Consider the following 14732-nt stretch of genomic DNA (forward strand, 5'->3'; position numbering starts at 1 on the left):
GAGTTTTAAAGTCAGGCTTGAAAGCCAGGATAAGCAACTCCTTTGAATAGTTATTACCTCTGACCAAGGCACAAGAATTCACTCAAATAACTTTCATAACCTACCTAAAAATAGGATAGCTCATAAATTTTTTAAACTTCTTCCCTGCTGTGGACAGCCCTTAATCTCTGACTGTAAAACTTAGCAAACTTTGGCATACGCTAATGTTAGTTTTATAAATTACTAAAAACCTCTCTAAATTAAGCATCAGTTCTCAAATCTGGATAGTTTTCTCATCTGAATGCCTAAACATTTAGGTCACGAATTGAAATACCAGTAGAAAAATATTCATCTTTGGGCAGGTTGTAGAGTTACCACATGGCAAGAAACTGACAAGAAAATTTAAACATTCAGAGCATAAAAATACTTCAGAGCATTATGAATTTTCAACTTAGCACACTTTCCTAAAGTTTAGTATTTCCAACTACAGGAAAAGCAGACTGCTGTAGGATTTTAGATGATTTAAGCTAACTCAAAATTTTCCCAATTCCTGACATCAGTACTAGATTTATATAGTTTTATTATAGTAACAAATAGTTGTTACGGTGGGATCTACAAACATATACAGAATTATTATATTTAAATTCATATAGAACAGTATTTACACTCTTAAGTTACACTTTTGAAATCAGAAGATGAGTCACAGCTTAAATTTTACAACAAAGAAAAGAAAAATACACAACACAAAAACAGTTAACAGTAAAAATACAGCTATCTGTTCTCGACACAACACATGGAAACTGTCAGAAAGCTACATCTTCTTAATTTGATTGTCCAAATCATTAAAGTATGGATGATTCAGTGCCAGTTTGCCAGAAATTCGTTTGGCAGGATCATAGACTAACATTTTCTGTGGGAGGAAAAAGATTTTTTAAAAGGTTATTTAAGAAATAAACCATTTAAAAAAAATCTCCAAAAAGCCTTACTTTTCTACCAATGAGCCATAAGCTAATAATTTTAATGAAAAACTACTAAATGAACATTTCTGTTAGTTTAATACCAAACCACATAAATGTCTTACTTCACCCCCTAGCTCTAAATAATCTATTCCTTAAATCATAGATATCTTGATAACCTCTTTTTGCTATAAATTATGGTTTAAGACACAAGCATTGATAGCTTTAAAACCAAGGCATAAATTCAAGAAAGATTATCTAGTTAATTATATTTACTTTGAGAATTAAATGGCCCTCTGAGTTATTTACAGCATTCCTGAAGTGGTGGCAATTAACTATAGAGGTTTCTAATGTAGCTTCCAGCAAGTTCCAAATAAAAACAAAACCAGAGTGCAATGTGTTATAAACATAGTTTAAATGAGTCACTAAATGAATTATGGTCAGACAACCTAGTATTAAAGTTTATTTACACATTAACAGAAAAGGCTGAATAAAGTTAAAATTTATCTTAAAGAAATATTATTAATCTTAAAGAAAACTAAATCAATAAGCAGACCCAGAGATACTTTTACTATCTAGTTACCATTTGAGCTCTTATTATATAGCTAGCACTCTATTAAGTGCTTTGTACGTTTCATGTTACTTAATCCTCACAAAAAAAGGTAGGAATTAGTCCCACTTTACAAATAAGAACTTTGAGGCTCAAAGAGGTTAAGGAACCTGCGCAATTTCGTAGAGTTTAAGAGTGATAAAGCTGAAATTTTAAACCAAGACTGACTTATGATTTACAGCAGTGATTGTCAACTTGGTGAGACTCTGCCCCTCAGGGGACATGTGGCAAAGTGTGGAGACATCTGGGGTTGTCACAACTGGGAGGAATGTGTTAATGGCATCTATAGGACAGATGACTGGGATGCTGTTAAATACCTTACAATGTACAGGACAGCCTCCAGCAGCAAAGAATGAGCCAGTCCAAGATGTCAATACTGGCTAGACTAAGGAACCATGATTGACAGTATGATTTTCATTTCATTAACTAAAGTGAAATTCTTCATGTTCAAGAATCACGGAAGTTAAAAAGACAGACTGGGCCAGGAATATAGAAGGCCTTTTACATCATATCATCAATATTAATGTACAAAATATCTGAGTGGCAGTAAAGGATCTTGGACTGCACTTGTAAGCATTTGGGAACTCTAAGCTGAATTTGGTGGCATGATTTATAAATTGTGAAGGGGCCCAAAGATCAGTTTGAACATGTGTATGATGATATAGCAGCAGATTTTTTTCCCTTTTTTTAGTAACCTGTCAAAATCTTTTTTTTTTTTTTTTTTTTTTTTTGCAATCACATTACCTGAGATTCATAAAAACTAGTCCCTTCTAAAATCCCAGTATTGGACTTCCCTTGTGGTGCAGTGGCTAAGAATCTGCCTGCCAATGCAGGGGACACAGGTTCGATCCCTGGTCCGGGAAGATCCCACATGCCATGGAGCAACTAAGCCCGTACCCCACAACTACTGAGCCTGCGTGCCACAGCTACTGAAGCCCGTGCACCTAGAGCCTGTGCTCTGCAACAAGAGAAGCCACTGCAATGAGAAGCCCGCGCACCGCAATGAAAAGTAACTCCCGCTCACTGCAACTAGAGAAAGCCCGTGTGCAGCAACGAAGACCCAATGCAGCCAAATAATAAATAAAAATAAATTTAAAAATAAGTTTAAAAAGAAAAGAAAAGAAAAGAAAATCTCAGTATTTAAATACTGTTCTGAAACAAATTTCCTGAGGCAGGTCTAGGACAATTTTTTAACCTAAAAAAAATTTTTTTTGTCTTGTTTTTAAAGAACACAACTGTTTAGTTGGGAACAGCAACGTAACAGAGGGAAAGGTTTTAAGAACTACATTCGTCCTTCTGCTAACCTGTCTGATGTGGAAACAAGGCAAAGTAAGAAATGGGAATTCATGCAGTAAAGACTTTAAAAACGAAAACGACTGTGTCTAAACTAAAAAGCAGTAAATACTGAGACAAAAAACCTGGAGAGGAAGGCCACTCCAAGCCCACAACTTAAAGGTCTCATCCTCTCCTTCAGAGTATCTACAGCTACCTATCAGATTAAAAACAAGTGAACAAGGGCTTCCCTGGTGGCGCAGTGGTTAAGAATCCGCCTGCCAATTTAGGAGACATGGGTTCGAGCCCTGGTCCAGGAAGATCCCACATGCCGTGGAGCAACTAAGCCCGTGCGCCACAACTACTGAGCCTGCACTCTAGAGCTCACGAGCCACAACTAGTGAAGCCCGTGCGCCTAGAGCCCGTGCTCTGCAACAAGAGAATCCACCACAATGAGAAGCCCACGCACTGCAACAAAGAGAAGCCCCCCCACCGCAACTAAAGAAAGCCCGCGCGCAGCAACGAAGACCCAACGCAGCCAATAAACAAATAAATAAATCTATATATTAAAAAAAGTGAACAAATGCCAAATCCTCCTCTCAAAACCACTAGTGTTTTTTGTATCTAAAATGGAGCTAGTAATGTGCTCGCTTTGGCAATAAACATAACAGACATAATAGTTATGTGCCTGGCTCAGTATACAGTGGTTTTCTTCCTATTTCCTACGTGAAAGAAAGAATTAAGTACATTCAGAATCATGCACAGTGTTAAAGTCAATATAAAGGGTATTCCTTACTGAGAGCAGATCCAAGCCATTCTCATCCAAGTTTTTGACATGGGATGCTAAGCTTCCTGGTTTCCACTTGGGAAATGTATTCTTATAGTCCTGTAAAGATTCCACTTCTGGCCACACTTCATTATTGGGAGTACCCAAAGCTCTAAAAAGCCATAGCAAAACAAAAACTTATGGTTAAAGTATAAACATAATTCTCGTTATATACATGTTAATTTAAAAGTTCTTAGTAGCTCAAGTATAACACAAAAATACCTGAAAATTCTGAAGAGTTGATCGATTTCTGAATCCCCATGGAAAAGTGGTTTCTTAGTTGCTAATTCAGCAAATATGGTACCTATACTCCAAATGTCAACTGGAGTTGAGTAGCGAGCTGACCCCAGCAATACTTCTGGAGATCTATACCAGAGTGTTACTACCTATTACAAAGAAAATATCTTACTTGGAATAAATGTGGCACGTTAAATTACCTAAATGTAAACATTTGTATTTCATTAGGACTGTCCTTTAGAATGCTGCTTGATTGCCTCTGATAATAGTGTTTAAAAGTCAATTAACTATACACAATACTAAATGTTAGATAAATAATGAAGTATTTCTAAGTTATATTCATTAGGGGGGAAAAGAAAAAAGCATTCCAAGTCTTTTCAAATCATTAAAATGCGAGGATCAAAATAGCCAAGTTAGCCTTCACTTACAAAAAAAAAAAAAAAAAAAAAAAGCCCAATGATAACGGATTTGGGGTTGACACTGTACAAGTGCATGTAGCGATTACATGCTAAAATCACAACTAAGTCAAACAACAGTTTATTAGTAGTCTAGCACCAATCTACTATTTTAGCATATCTAATTTATCACATTGGAGGTCAGTGGCATATGTTTAAGCCAATGGAAACCAAATAATCTTTATTTATAGAGCCATGGGAAAAATGATAAAAAGGAATAATTAAAAGAAGCCAAGACATTTGACCAGATCAGCACTGTCATTAAGTTTTGATCTGGAGGAAGTCTTTGGGCAGAAGCGTAGACAACTCCACAGAAGACAAGGTTTCCCAATAATCCTTAACTATGTGAGTCAACATTCCCTTTCCCTCCAGAACTAGCAAACAAAATGCCAAGTCATCAATATAACACAGACAAAACTTGGTTATATTTAGAAGCTTCTAAATACATCTGAAACAGTAGCACTTAAGCAACAAAACCTGTCTTTTAACCAATCTTATTGTTTCAAGAGAGGATCCAATCAAGAGACAGAAATCTCATGGTAATTTGAATGGGGAAAGTTTACTGTAAAGGATTAGTAACTATAACAGAAGATTGGAAGATTTATATTGACTAGTAAGAATAATGACTCCTTCCTGTAATGCCTCTCCAGCACCCTCTACGGTCAAAGCGTAACATCACAGCAACTGGCAAAAGAAAAATACTCAAAAGGTTCCAGATACATTTTCACATAGCAGGCAATGAAGGATAACTTTGGAGCAGAGAGGCAATAAACTGATACTGGCACAGAGTGGAAATCTTTCTGATTGAGCATTTCTTTCTTGACTTAAAGAATATAGAAAACAATCCAGCAATCACACTTAACAAAAGCACCAAAAAACATACCTCATGTGTATATACTCTAATAGGTATTCCAAAAGCTCTGGCAAGGCCAAAATCTGCCAGTTTAATTGTTCCTTTATCATCAATCAATAGATTTTGAGGTTTTAAGTCTCTGTGTAGAACTCTTCTAGAGTGACAAAACACAATCCCTTGTAGGATTTGGTACAAATAACTCTGGAAGAAGGAACCATAAGTTAGAAAGTTAACTATACCATTTAACAATTTTCTAAATAATCTTGGTGGCTTTCTTTCAAAGACATGAGAAATTATAATGCAGAGAAATAAACAATTTACAAAAAAAGTTCTCAAGCAATTTGAGACTAACAGGAAGTATTTGGAGGTGGGAAGCCCATTTATATAAGGTATTCATGTTTGTATACCTATGACAAAGATATTCACCTTATGGGCACATCTTTATGAACTCACTTATTCTTCTTTTACTTATTTTGGTCCCTAATTCTTAAGTCATAAGTTAGTTTTCTATATAGAAATTTTCTTAAACTTTTGTTTTATATAATTATAGCAACTCTATTTCTACCTTGAATAAGGTTAGTCTTTTCCATTTCAGCCTTTTATATTTACATATTCATTTCCTCTTTGGAGACATTGGTCACAGACTCCAAAAGAAACAACAAAGAGAATATTATGACTGTGTATTTAAAGTGATACAATTATCGCAAAATGCTGTTTGGTAAGTTCAGAGAAGTGTTTTATAAGATACTTGTTGCCAACACAATGTAATTGACATTTGAAGCAACATGGATATTACAGAAATAGAAAATATACATAGTTACAGTACTGACTTATAAAGTTCAAAATTACAAAATACATAAAATCAATCAGTTGGAACAACTGGCTAGCCATTTGGAAAAAAATTAAGAACCCTCGGTCTTACACCAAAATAAAACTTTGATCCATCTAGAATTTAAGGCAAAAGTAGGGGGTGGGGGTAATCTACTAGAACTACTAGAAAAACATTGTCATGTATTGTTCTAATACATGTGATCTTTGAGAGAGGAAGACTTAAATAAGACATAAAAAATCTCAAAGTCCAAAAGTCATGTATAAGATTGTTAAATTATAAAAATTACTAACGGTGTACTCCATTAACAAATCAAAAGACAAAAAAAAAAGGAATAAAAGAACTATTATCAACATGTTACCGATAAGAGACTCTTAGAAACCAGTGAAAAAAATATCCTAACAGGATCATCAGTGAAGAATATGTATAGGCTGTTTATAAAATGGCTAAGAAATGAAAAAATGTTAAGTGACATGCAAAATGATATTAGTCTTTTTCACATAATAGATTATTATCAAAAAGACTGATAAAAACAAGTTTCGACAGTGAGGTATTAAAAGAAAATACACACCATGATGTTTAAGAGTAAATTGCTCTAATTTTTTAGAGGGCAAATGGCACTCTCTATCAAGATTTTAAGTGTAAATAAACATCTTCAACCCATTGATTCCACCTGTGAGAATCCATCCTATAAAGATGTATATGAAGATATAAAGATATTCACTGCAGCACTGATCATAAGGGCATGAATCACCAAGCTGGAAAACAATTTCAATGTCCACCAGTGTGGAACTGGTTTACCTAACTGTATCAAAAATTAGGAAGACGGGCTTCCCTGGTGGCGCAGTGGTTGGGGGTCTGCCTGCCGACGCAGGGGACATGGGTTTGTGCCCCGGTCCGGGAGGATCCCACATGCCGCGGAGCAGCTGGGCCTGTGAGCCATGGCCGCTGAGCCTGCGCATCCGGAGCCTGCGCGTCCAGAGCCTGTGCTCCGCAACGGGAGAGGCCACAGCAGTGAGGCCCACATACCGCAAAAAAAAAAAAAAAGGAAGACATCTTGAACAAAGTGGAATTGAAGAAAAAAAATCATAGTGGGGATTTCCCTACGAGGTGATATTACAAGGAATACTCATTACAGTTACATTAAGACATAGATGGATGTCAAAAATAAATAATGTTTCTGAGTAAAAAAAAAAAAATTAGAAAGACAGGTAGACCTATGGTCGAATAATGTTTTACACAGAAAAAGGGAAAGTAATGCATATATATATATATATATAAATATATATAATCCCATTTTTATAAAAACAGTAGATGTATATACACATACAAAGTTGACATATGAGTATCTCTAAGATTACTAATAAAACAATGGCTACACAGGGAGATCAGCTCCGTGCTTTGAGACCACCTAGAGGGGTAAGATAGGGAGAGTGGGAGGGAGACGCAAGAGGGAGGGGTTATGGGGATATATGTATATGTATAGCTGATTCACTTTCTTATACAGCAGAAACTAACACAGCAATGTAAAGCAATTATACTCCAATAAAGATATCTAAAAAAAAAAAAAAGAATACCTACCTCTGAGGAGAGGTTTGGTAGAGATGGTGTAAGGATAATTACACATTTAAAATTTAAATGAAATTTAATGTCTAAAATAAATTAACCAAAATATATTCAAAACCAGAATAAAATGAAACCACCTGCCACCATCACCCTGCCCCAGGCTTTTGCTACTTTGTTTTACACGTACCTGACTGCCAAATAAAGACCAGGATATCCTAGCTTCCAACAATGTAATATGTACTTATTACTTTTATGTTATCTCAGGCACTACTTTTCACTTTACAGCTAGAAGCACTATCTAGTAATAAAATGGATAACCGTTAACAACCTAACCCATAGACTAACTGTGTGGGAGAGAACAAAATATTCTTTTCTTCCTTGTTCTACTTTTCTAACACTTTTTCCAAGCACATTTTCATGAAACACAGGGACTTCTACAGAGTAAACACTTTACATTCACAGTGGAAAAATACTAATAAAATTAGGCAAGATTCTTACCTTAACAAGTGAAGGATCCATGAACTGACCAGGAGGGATAGAATCCAAGTATTTCTTGAGATCCATGGAAAGGAATTCAAAGATGAGATATAACCTGGAATCCTGCATAAGCACATCTTGAAGACTGAAGAATAATTATATGAAAATTTAAAACTAACATTTTTGACCTCTCACAAAATAAAACTGTTTCTATACATTTCACAGTTGCTGTTACAAAAAGTAGGGCCATAAGAAATTTTACTATACTGTTTTGGGAAAGAAGAGGTGGTAGCTTCCCTAGTTGTGAAAACCGTAGCACTAAACTAGAATTTGAGAAAGGAACCTCAGGGCAGCAATTGAAAATTAAGGCATATTATATTAGGCGCTAACTGGCAAGCGGCTTCTACTCCAGAAGAACGTATCTAGGTTGACTGCTTGTTGCTCAGAGCTTGTCTTTCCATTGAGGTAAATAATAAAAACAAACCTTATAGCAGTATCTGACCTTACTAGTTGCTCACTATCTCTAGCCCCAGAAAAATGCAGTTAAATCCTAATTTGGAAAGATGCCAGTCCAAATACTTGGAAAGAAAAACTTTTTCTTCATCTGACCTATCTACCTGTCTCAGGTCTCTGATTAAGGAGTCTTTAAGGATCAGAGCTCTCAGAGTGGGAGCAGTGTCAAAGCTCTGTGAAAAGGACTTCCTTTTCTCCTTTGAGCAGTTTACCCTGATTTTCCAGCCCCCACTACTAATCTTCATCACCAAGCTCCTCTAACTCTGTTCCTGCTTTACCAGCCTCTTTTTTTCTATGCCCAGCATTCTCAATGAACAAAAATAGTAGGGTTCTAGTCAGCTCAGCAAGGTTAGACCAGAAATTAAGCAAATGTAAAAGTTTCCACAATGAAATTCACATTTGAAATAGTATGCAGAAAATGATTCAAATTCAGATATTACACCATACCTGACTATATTTGGATGACGAAGTTCTTTTAATAGAGATATTTCCCGAATTGCGGTACTAGGAACTCCTTCCTCTTCACTTTCTAGTCTGATTTTCTTCATGGCTACCACTTGACCTGTAGTTTTGTGTCTACCCTTATACACAACTCCATAGGTACCTGAAATAGACAAAGTGTCTGCTATGTGACAACCTCCACAGTGTCACATGATAGAAATGTCTGCTGTGGCCAGATAGGAAGCATCTTAGTCATCATTATACCCTCATCACTTCCAAAACAACACTGAAGGTAACTAAAACCTATCATGTCTGTAGTTTAGAGAATTCATATAGTCATCACAGGTTTCCCATACATTTAAATTACCAGTAATTTTCCAGCACATTTTAGAGAAAAAGGATCGTTTGCAGATTGGAATGTATCTCCTGTCAGATATCCTACCTGGCAACAAGGTAGGCATAAAATATAGTGTAAAGATTTGGGCTCAGGAAATATTACTAACAGGAGTCACTGTGACACTTTCAGAAAACTTCATATAGAGTGCTTCATACATTTCAAATATATAGTCAACAATCCTCATCTAGAAAAGAATGAGGATAAAATATTTTATTAAATATTTGATCTATTCAAGCTCATATTATCTACTATATAGCAGAAAGCCTCACATCCATTTGGAAGTTGAGAACACTGATTCTTATATATGGGCTTCAGATAATGAGCAACAATGTCAATATTGACATTGACAGGGATCCTGGAGTGGATCCCACTCAGGAAGATCAGTCATTTGCATAATATAGCCAAATAAACTGTTAATGGTAAATTCAGAACTTTTTAAAGTATGCTTACCTCTCCCTCAAGTGTACAACATTCACCTGGTCCTAAAATTTACTCATAACAACTACTGATTAACTTATAGCAAACACTAGATATGCATTTTTTAAAATATATTTATTTATTTATTTGGTTGCACTGGGTCTTAGTTTTAGCTTGCTGGTTCCTTAGTTGCAGCACGCAGGGTCCTTAGTTGTGGCTTGCAAACTCTCAGTTGAGGCATGCATGTGTGATCCTAGTTCCCTGACCAGGGATCGAACCCAGGCCCCCCGCATTGGGAGCGCAGAGTCTTAACCACTGTGCCATCGCTTAGGTTCCTTGATATGTACTGAATTGAGTTTTAGACATCACACGTGCTCTATGGCTCTCTTCTGACTCTTTTTGAACCATATCACTTCTCAATGAACTACTGGAAGAGAGTTCTAGTTAAACAGAGCACAGTGATTCCACTGGTTAATTACCAAAAATTATTTGTGACATACAAGGTATGCACTCTGAAATGAACTAAGCATTATAAAATTTTAAAATGTTCGATATGGACAAGTTATGGAGACTGAACGGTAAAGAGAAAAACCTTTGATCAACAAGTGTTTACAGAGTGCCTACTAAATGCCAACTAAGGTTCCACATCATGGATATAGCTATGCTCTCTATAATCTAAAGACATTTCCTTAAGACAGGAAGGAGTTCCAAGACTAATGTAACAACACTCAGATTTTTGTTATTCAGAAGAAACCAGAGAACAACTTTGTAATAACTGAAATAAAAAAAGTCTGGATATATTTAAGAAATGAATTGGGCTGTCAAAAACTCAATGTCAAAGGGGAAAAGTCAGGGGGACAAAAATGTTCACAATTCTGAAATGTGAACATTTTTGTGTTTTATTATGTAGAGAACATATGTATTAATGCACTAATACACTGTTAGATGTACCTGAAAGATGGGATTTAAAAAAACTAATTAGTTAATTAATTTTTTAATTTTTGGCTGCATTGGGTCTTCGTTGCTGCGCACAAGCTTTCTCTCTAGTTGGGGCGAGCAGGGGCTACTCTTCGTTGCAGTGTGCGGGCTTCTCATTGCGGTGGCTTCTCTTGTTGCAGAGCACGGGCTCTAGGCGCACGGGCTTCAGTAGTTGTGGCTCGCGGGCTCTAGAGCGCAGGCTCAGTAGTTGTGGCGCACGGGCTTAGTTGCTCCACGGCATGTGGGATCATCCCAGACCAGGGCTCGAACCCGTGTCCCCTGCATTGGCAGGCGGATTCTTAACCACTGTGCCACCAGGGAAGTCCCAAAGATTGGATTTTAATGAATATTTACATGTCTTCATGTCAAGGATGTTACAGCATCATTAAATCATTTTTTAAAAATCCTTTTATATTATTGAAACCACTCACCTTCTCCAATTTTCTCTATTTTGGTATAGTCTTCCATAGTTAATCAATGGGTATGGTAGATCCTAAAACGAGAGGAAAAGCTGATTTGATTACATGTCACTAACTCAAAGCGTGCTTTTACGTTATTAATGAGATACTATAAGTAAAGCATTTCCCACAGTACCTAGTGCAGTATTAATTTTCCATGAATATTAGCTATTATATTAAAACAATAGTTAGAAGGGAAAGAACTCAAAGACTCTCCCACCCTTCTTAGCTTCTGAAACATTGGAAATATTTGTATATCCTATACCAGTGTAACATTTAGCCTCTTCCAAATTAACCCTCAAATTCACACATGGACTTACCTATTCTTCCCAAACAAATCCCAGATGTTCTCTTTATGTAACACTTCTAAGGAGCACCAGTGTGTGCCAGAGTTATACCCAAATATTTTAACGTGTTTCAACTTGCTCGAGTGACAGGTTTAATCTTTCTCCTGTTGTCAGCAGTCACATAACACAAACATGACAAAAAGTTTCAAGGTACTTTTTGTAAGGTAGGAAAGATCACTAAGCACTCTAAAAGAAAAAGTGCAATTCCACACATAAAATCTAATTATACCCCACACAAATGTCAAGAACAAAGTAAAAAACCATATACTTGAATCACAAAGAATGGTAAAAAAATAAAAAGAGCTGAAATGACAAGCAGATACTCAAGACTTCCTGTTAAGTCTTGGCTGGTAAGTTTGCAATGAAACAATAGCTCCAGCAGCCCAAAGCATCATTTTATAATACATCACCGATGAAACCATATATAAAGGTCACTGAGCCTGAGGTTATATTGACCCTCAAGTTATGTTTCTCACATTCTTCTTCAAAATCATTCCCGAAATAAGTAGAGATAAATCTTTTTAAATGAACAAAATTGCACTACCCTGGCTATCTTAAAAATGGTTAATTTTACAAATGACAGTGGACGATTAGGGTAATTATCTTTTCTTCAATATCCAGATGTAATATGCCTAAAGCACAATGAAATTGCTGAGCTCACTTTAAACAAATAACTGAAAACCAACCCAATTTCAAAGCTTACTCTTCCACCCTTTCCTGGTTGTAACTATTTTAAATAAAGGATGCGGCCTCAGCATACCTTTTGAATGCCCCCTGTGCTACCCGTGGCAGGATATAAAATACCAGCGGCTTAATCCACCCAGAGACCTCCAGGTCTTTAGAGGAAGCAAGACGTGCACACTGGTAACTTCAGTATTAAATAAAAATTGATTAAAGGATTTAAAAACACACGTTTCTAACTCTCGGCATTTCTTAGATTTCCACTTTTTGCCAATTCCATAGAATGTAACCACCGCCAAGCATAAAATAAAAACGACGACGACAACAACAACAAAAAATCCAAGTTCTCTACTGTTCTATGCCTTGGCTAAGTGTTCTTAAACGCTCTAGGAGGGCTAGGGTCATGGGCACAGAGGCAGGCCTGAGAAGGCCCACAAGGTAGTTCATCCGATCGGTTTTCCCGGGACAGCCTGTGATTGGGAACGGGCGCGGGTACCTGGCCCAGGTACGGTCTTGCTTTCCACCCCCGGAGGGGAGGGCAGGACGCACCGCGGACGGGCGGGAGCTGCAGGGCCGAGGGCCGAGCCTGGCACTCTGCAAGCGCTCGGCGTCGTCCAACCAAGGCACGGATTTGGCTTCAATCAGGACCCGGGAGCCTCCTCAGCTACCCGCGTGACCCCAGACTGCAACTCCAAGGCCAGAGCAACCTCAGCCCTGCCGGAGTAACCCCGCCGGGGCTGGGCTCCCACAAGCCTCCCGCTAGAGCCGGCCGGCGTCGCTCCCACGCCCAGGCCCCGGACCCCAGGTGAAGGCCCGGCCTGGCCGCACGCAGACACCAGCTGCCCAGACCCCAGCCGCCTAATTATCACCCGGTTCCGTAATACTCCCCCTCCGAGGCCCACGAGTCGACGCCGGCCTGCCGAGTCGACGCCCCATAGGCATGACCCTGACCCCGGCAACTCTACCCGGCTTATTATCCCCCGACGAAAGCGGCGGCGGCTATCACGTCAGCGGCGCTCTCCCCTAACTTCCAAGCGCCAGCTTTGAAGAGAAGTGCGAGCAGTTTCAAACTCACCGCGCTAAAGGGTCCTGGATTCACCAATCAGGTAGCCCGTAGACTTTCAAAGGAGCCAATCAGGGCCCAGCTTCCCTCAGGCTGGGCTTCCCGGGTGGCTAGAGCGCGAAAGGCGGAGGAAACGGCGGCTGGAGAAAAAGCAGGAGGGCGGGCGCCCACTGAGTCTGAGCGCAAGCGCCGTCTTTCATTCCAAGAAAGTGTCGTCTTACTGTTTCTAGTCATCAGAAACCTGCTGTTCGCTCTGGGCTGGTTTTTTTCCCCCTCCCAATACTGGCACAATTAAAATTTATTGTACTCAAATAGCTCATCACAAAAGCGATACTACACGTAATCCAAATCCCATTACTTTCACTTCTAATACTTAAAGCTAGTGTGTATTTATGTTTTTCTAAATTAATGATTCTCAGGCTGGACCAAAGGAGCACATTTCGGTTACCTTAAGAAGGAGATAACAGAAAGCTAGGAAAGATGTCCTCAAAAATGTAAAGAAGGGCTTCCCTGGTGGCGCAGTGGTTAAGAGTCCGACTGCCGATGCAGGGGACACGGGTTCGTTCCCTGGGCCGGGAAGATCCCACATGCCATGGAGCGGCTGGGCCCGTGAGCCATGGCCGCTGAGCCTGTGCGTCCGGAGCCTGTGCTCCGCAACGGGAGAGGCCACAACAGTGAGAGGCCCGCGTACCGCAAAAAAAAAAAAAAAAAAATGTAAAGAAAATTTTCCTATATATATAGATATAGGACTTAGATATCTTTTTTTACATTACACACACACATATATATATGGCTGTGCTATGTTTTTACCTCACATTTTATTTTAAATTTTTAATCTATTTAACATTTTATTTAAAAATTAAAATAAAATTTTTCTTTTAAAAAATTTTAAAATATTCTCACATCAGAATTTTAAATGTTCTTTAAAACACAAAAATTTGCACTTCTGCGGGGGAAGAAAAAGAGATCTAAATTACACTTTAAATAATCCAGTATCCCCAAATTCTTTCGTTGCCCTCCAATGTATCCTAAAGAGAGATTACTGCACTTGAACATCACTGTGAAGTCTTTAAGAAAATAAAAAAGTAGAGCTTCCCTGGTGGCGCAGTGGTTGAGAGTCTGCCTGCCGATGCAGGGGACGTGGGTTCGTGCCCCAGTCCGGGAGGATCCCACATGCCGCGGAGCGGCTGGGCCCATGAGCCATGGCCACTGAGCCTGCACGTCCGGAGCCTGTGCTCCACAATGGGAGAGGCCACAACAGTGAGAGGCCCGCGTGCCGCAAAAAAAAAAAAGAAAAGAAAAAAGTAAAATAGAACTGGGGATAATAAGAGTGTTTGCACTGACTCTAAGGGACCTAGAACAAAGATTGATTACCGT

The 14732-nt window shown here is 38.4% G+C and overlaps 1 protein-coding gene across 2 annotated transcripts; it reads right to left on the bottom strand.

Moving 5' to 3' along the window:
• Positions 1 to 790: 790 nt before the first annotated feature.
• On the bottom strand, positions 791 to 11274 carry CDK1 (cyclin dependent kinase 1; the record flags this gene model as incomplete). 2 transcript variants are annotated; one of them, XM_079714429.1, is made up of 7 exons in its annotated part: positions 791 to 889; positions 3614 to 3755; positions 3866 to 4029; positions 5219 to 5389; positions 8082 to 8205; positions 9021 to 9177; positions 11238 to 11274. In XM_079714429.1, 7 exons carry the CDS (start codon positions 11272 to 11274, stop codon positions 791 to 793), a joined length of 894 nt encoding a protein of 297 aa, XP_079570555.1. The 2 variants fall into 2 exon arrangements, with proteins under 2 accessions (XP_079570555.1, XP_079570556.1); XM_079714430.1 differs by lacking the exon at positions 5219 to 5389.
• Between the last annotated feature and the right edge of the window lie 3458 nt (positions 11275 to 14732).

Source organism: Hyperoodon ampullatus, assembly GCF_949752795.1.
Source record: "Hyperoodon ampullatus genome assembly, chromosome: 1".
NCBI lineage: Eukaryota > Metazoa > Chordata > Mammalia > Artiodactyla > Ziphiidae > Hyperoodon > Hyperoodon ampullatus.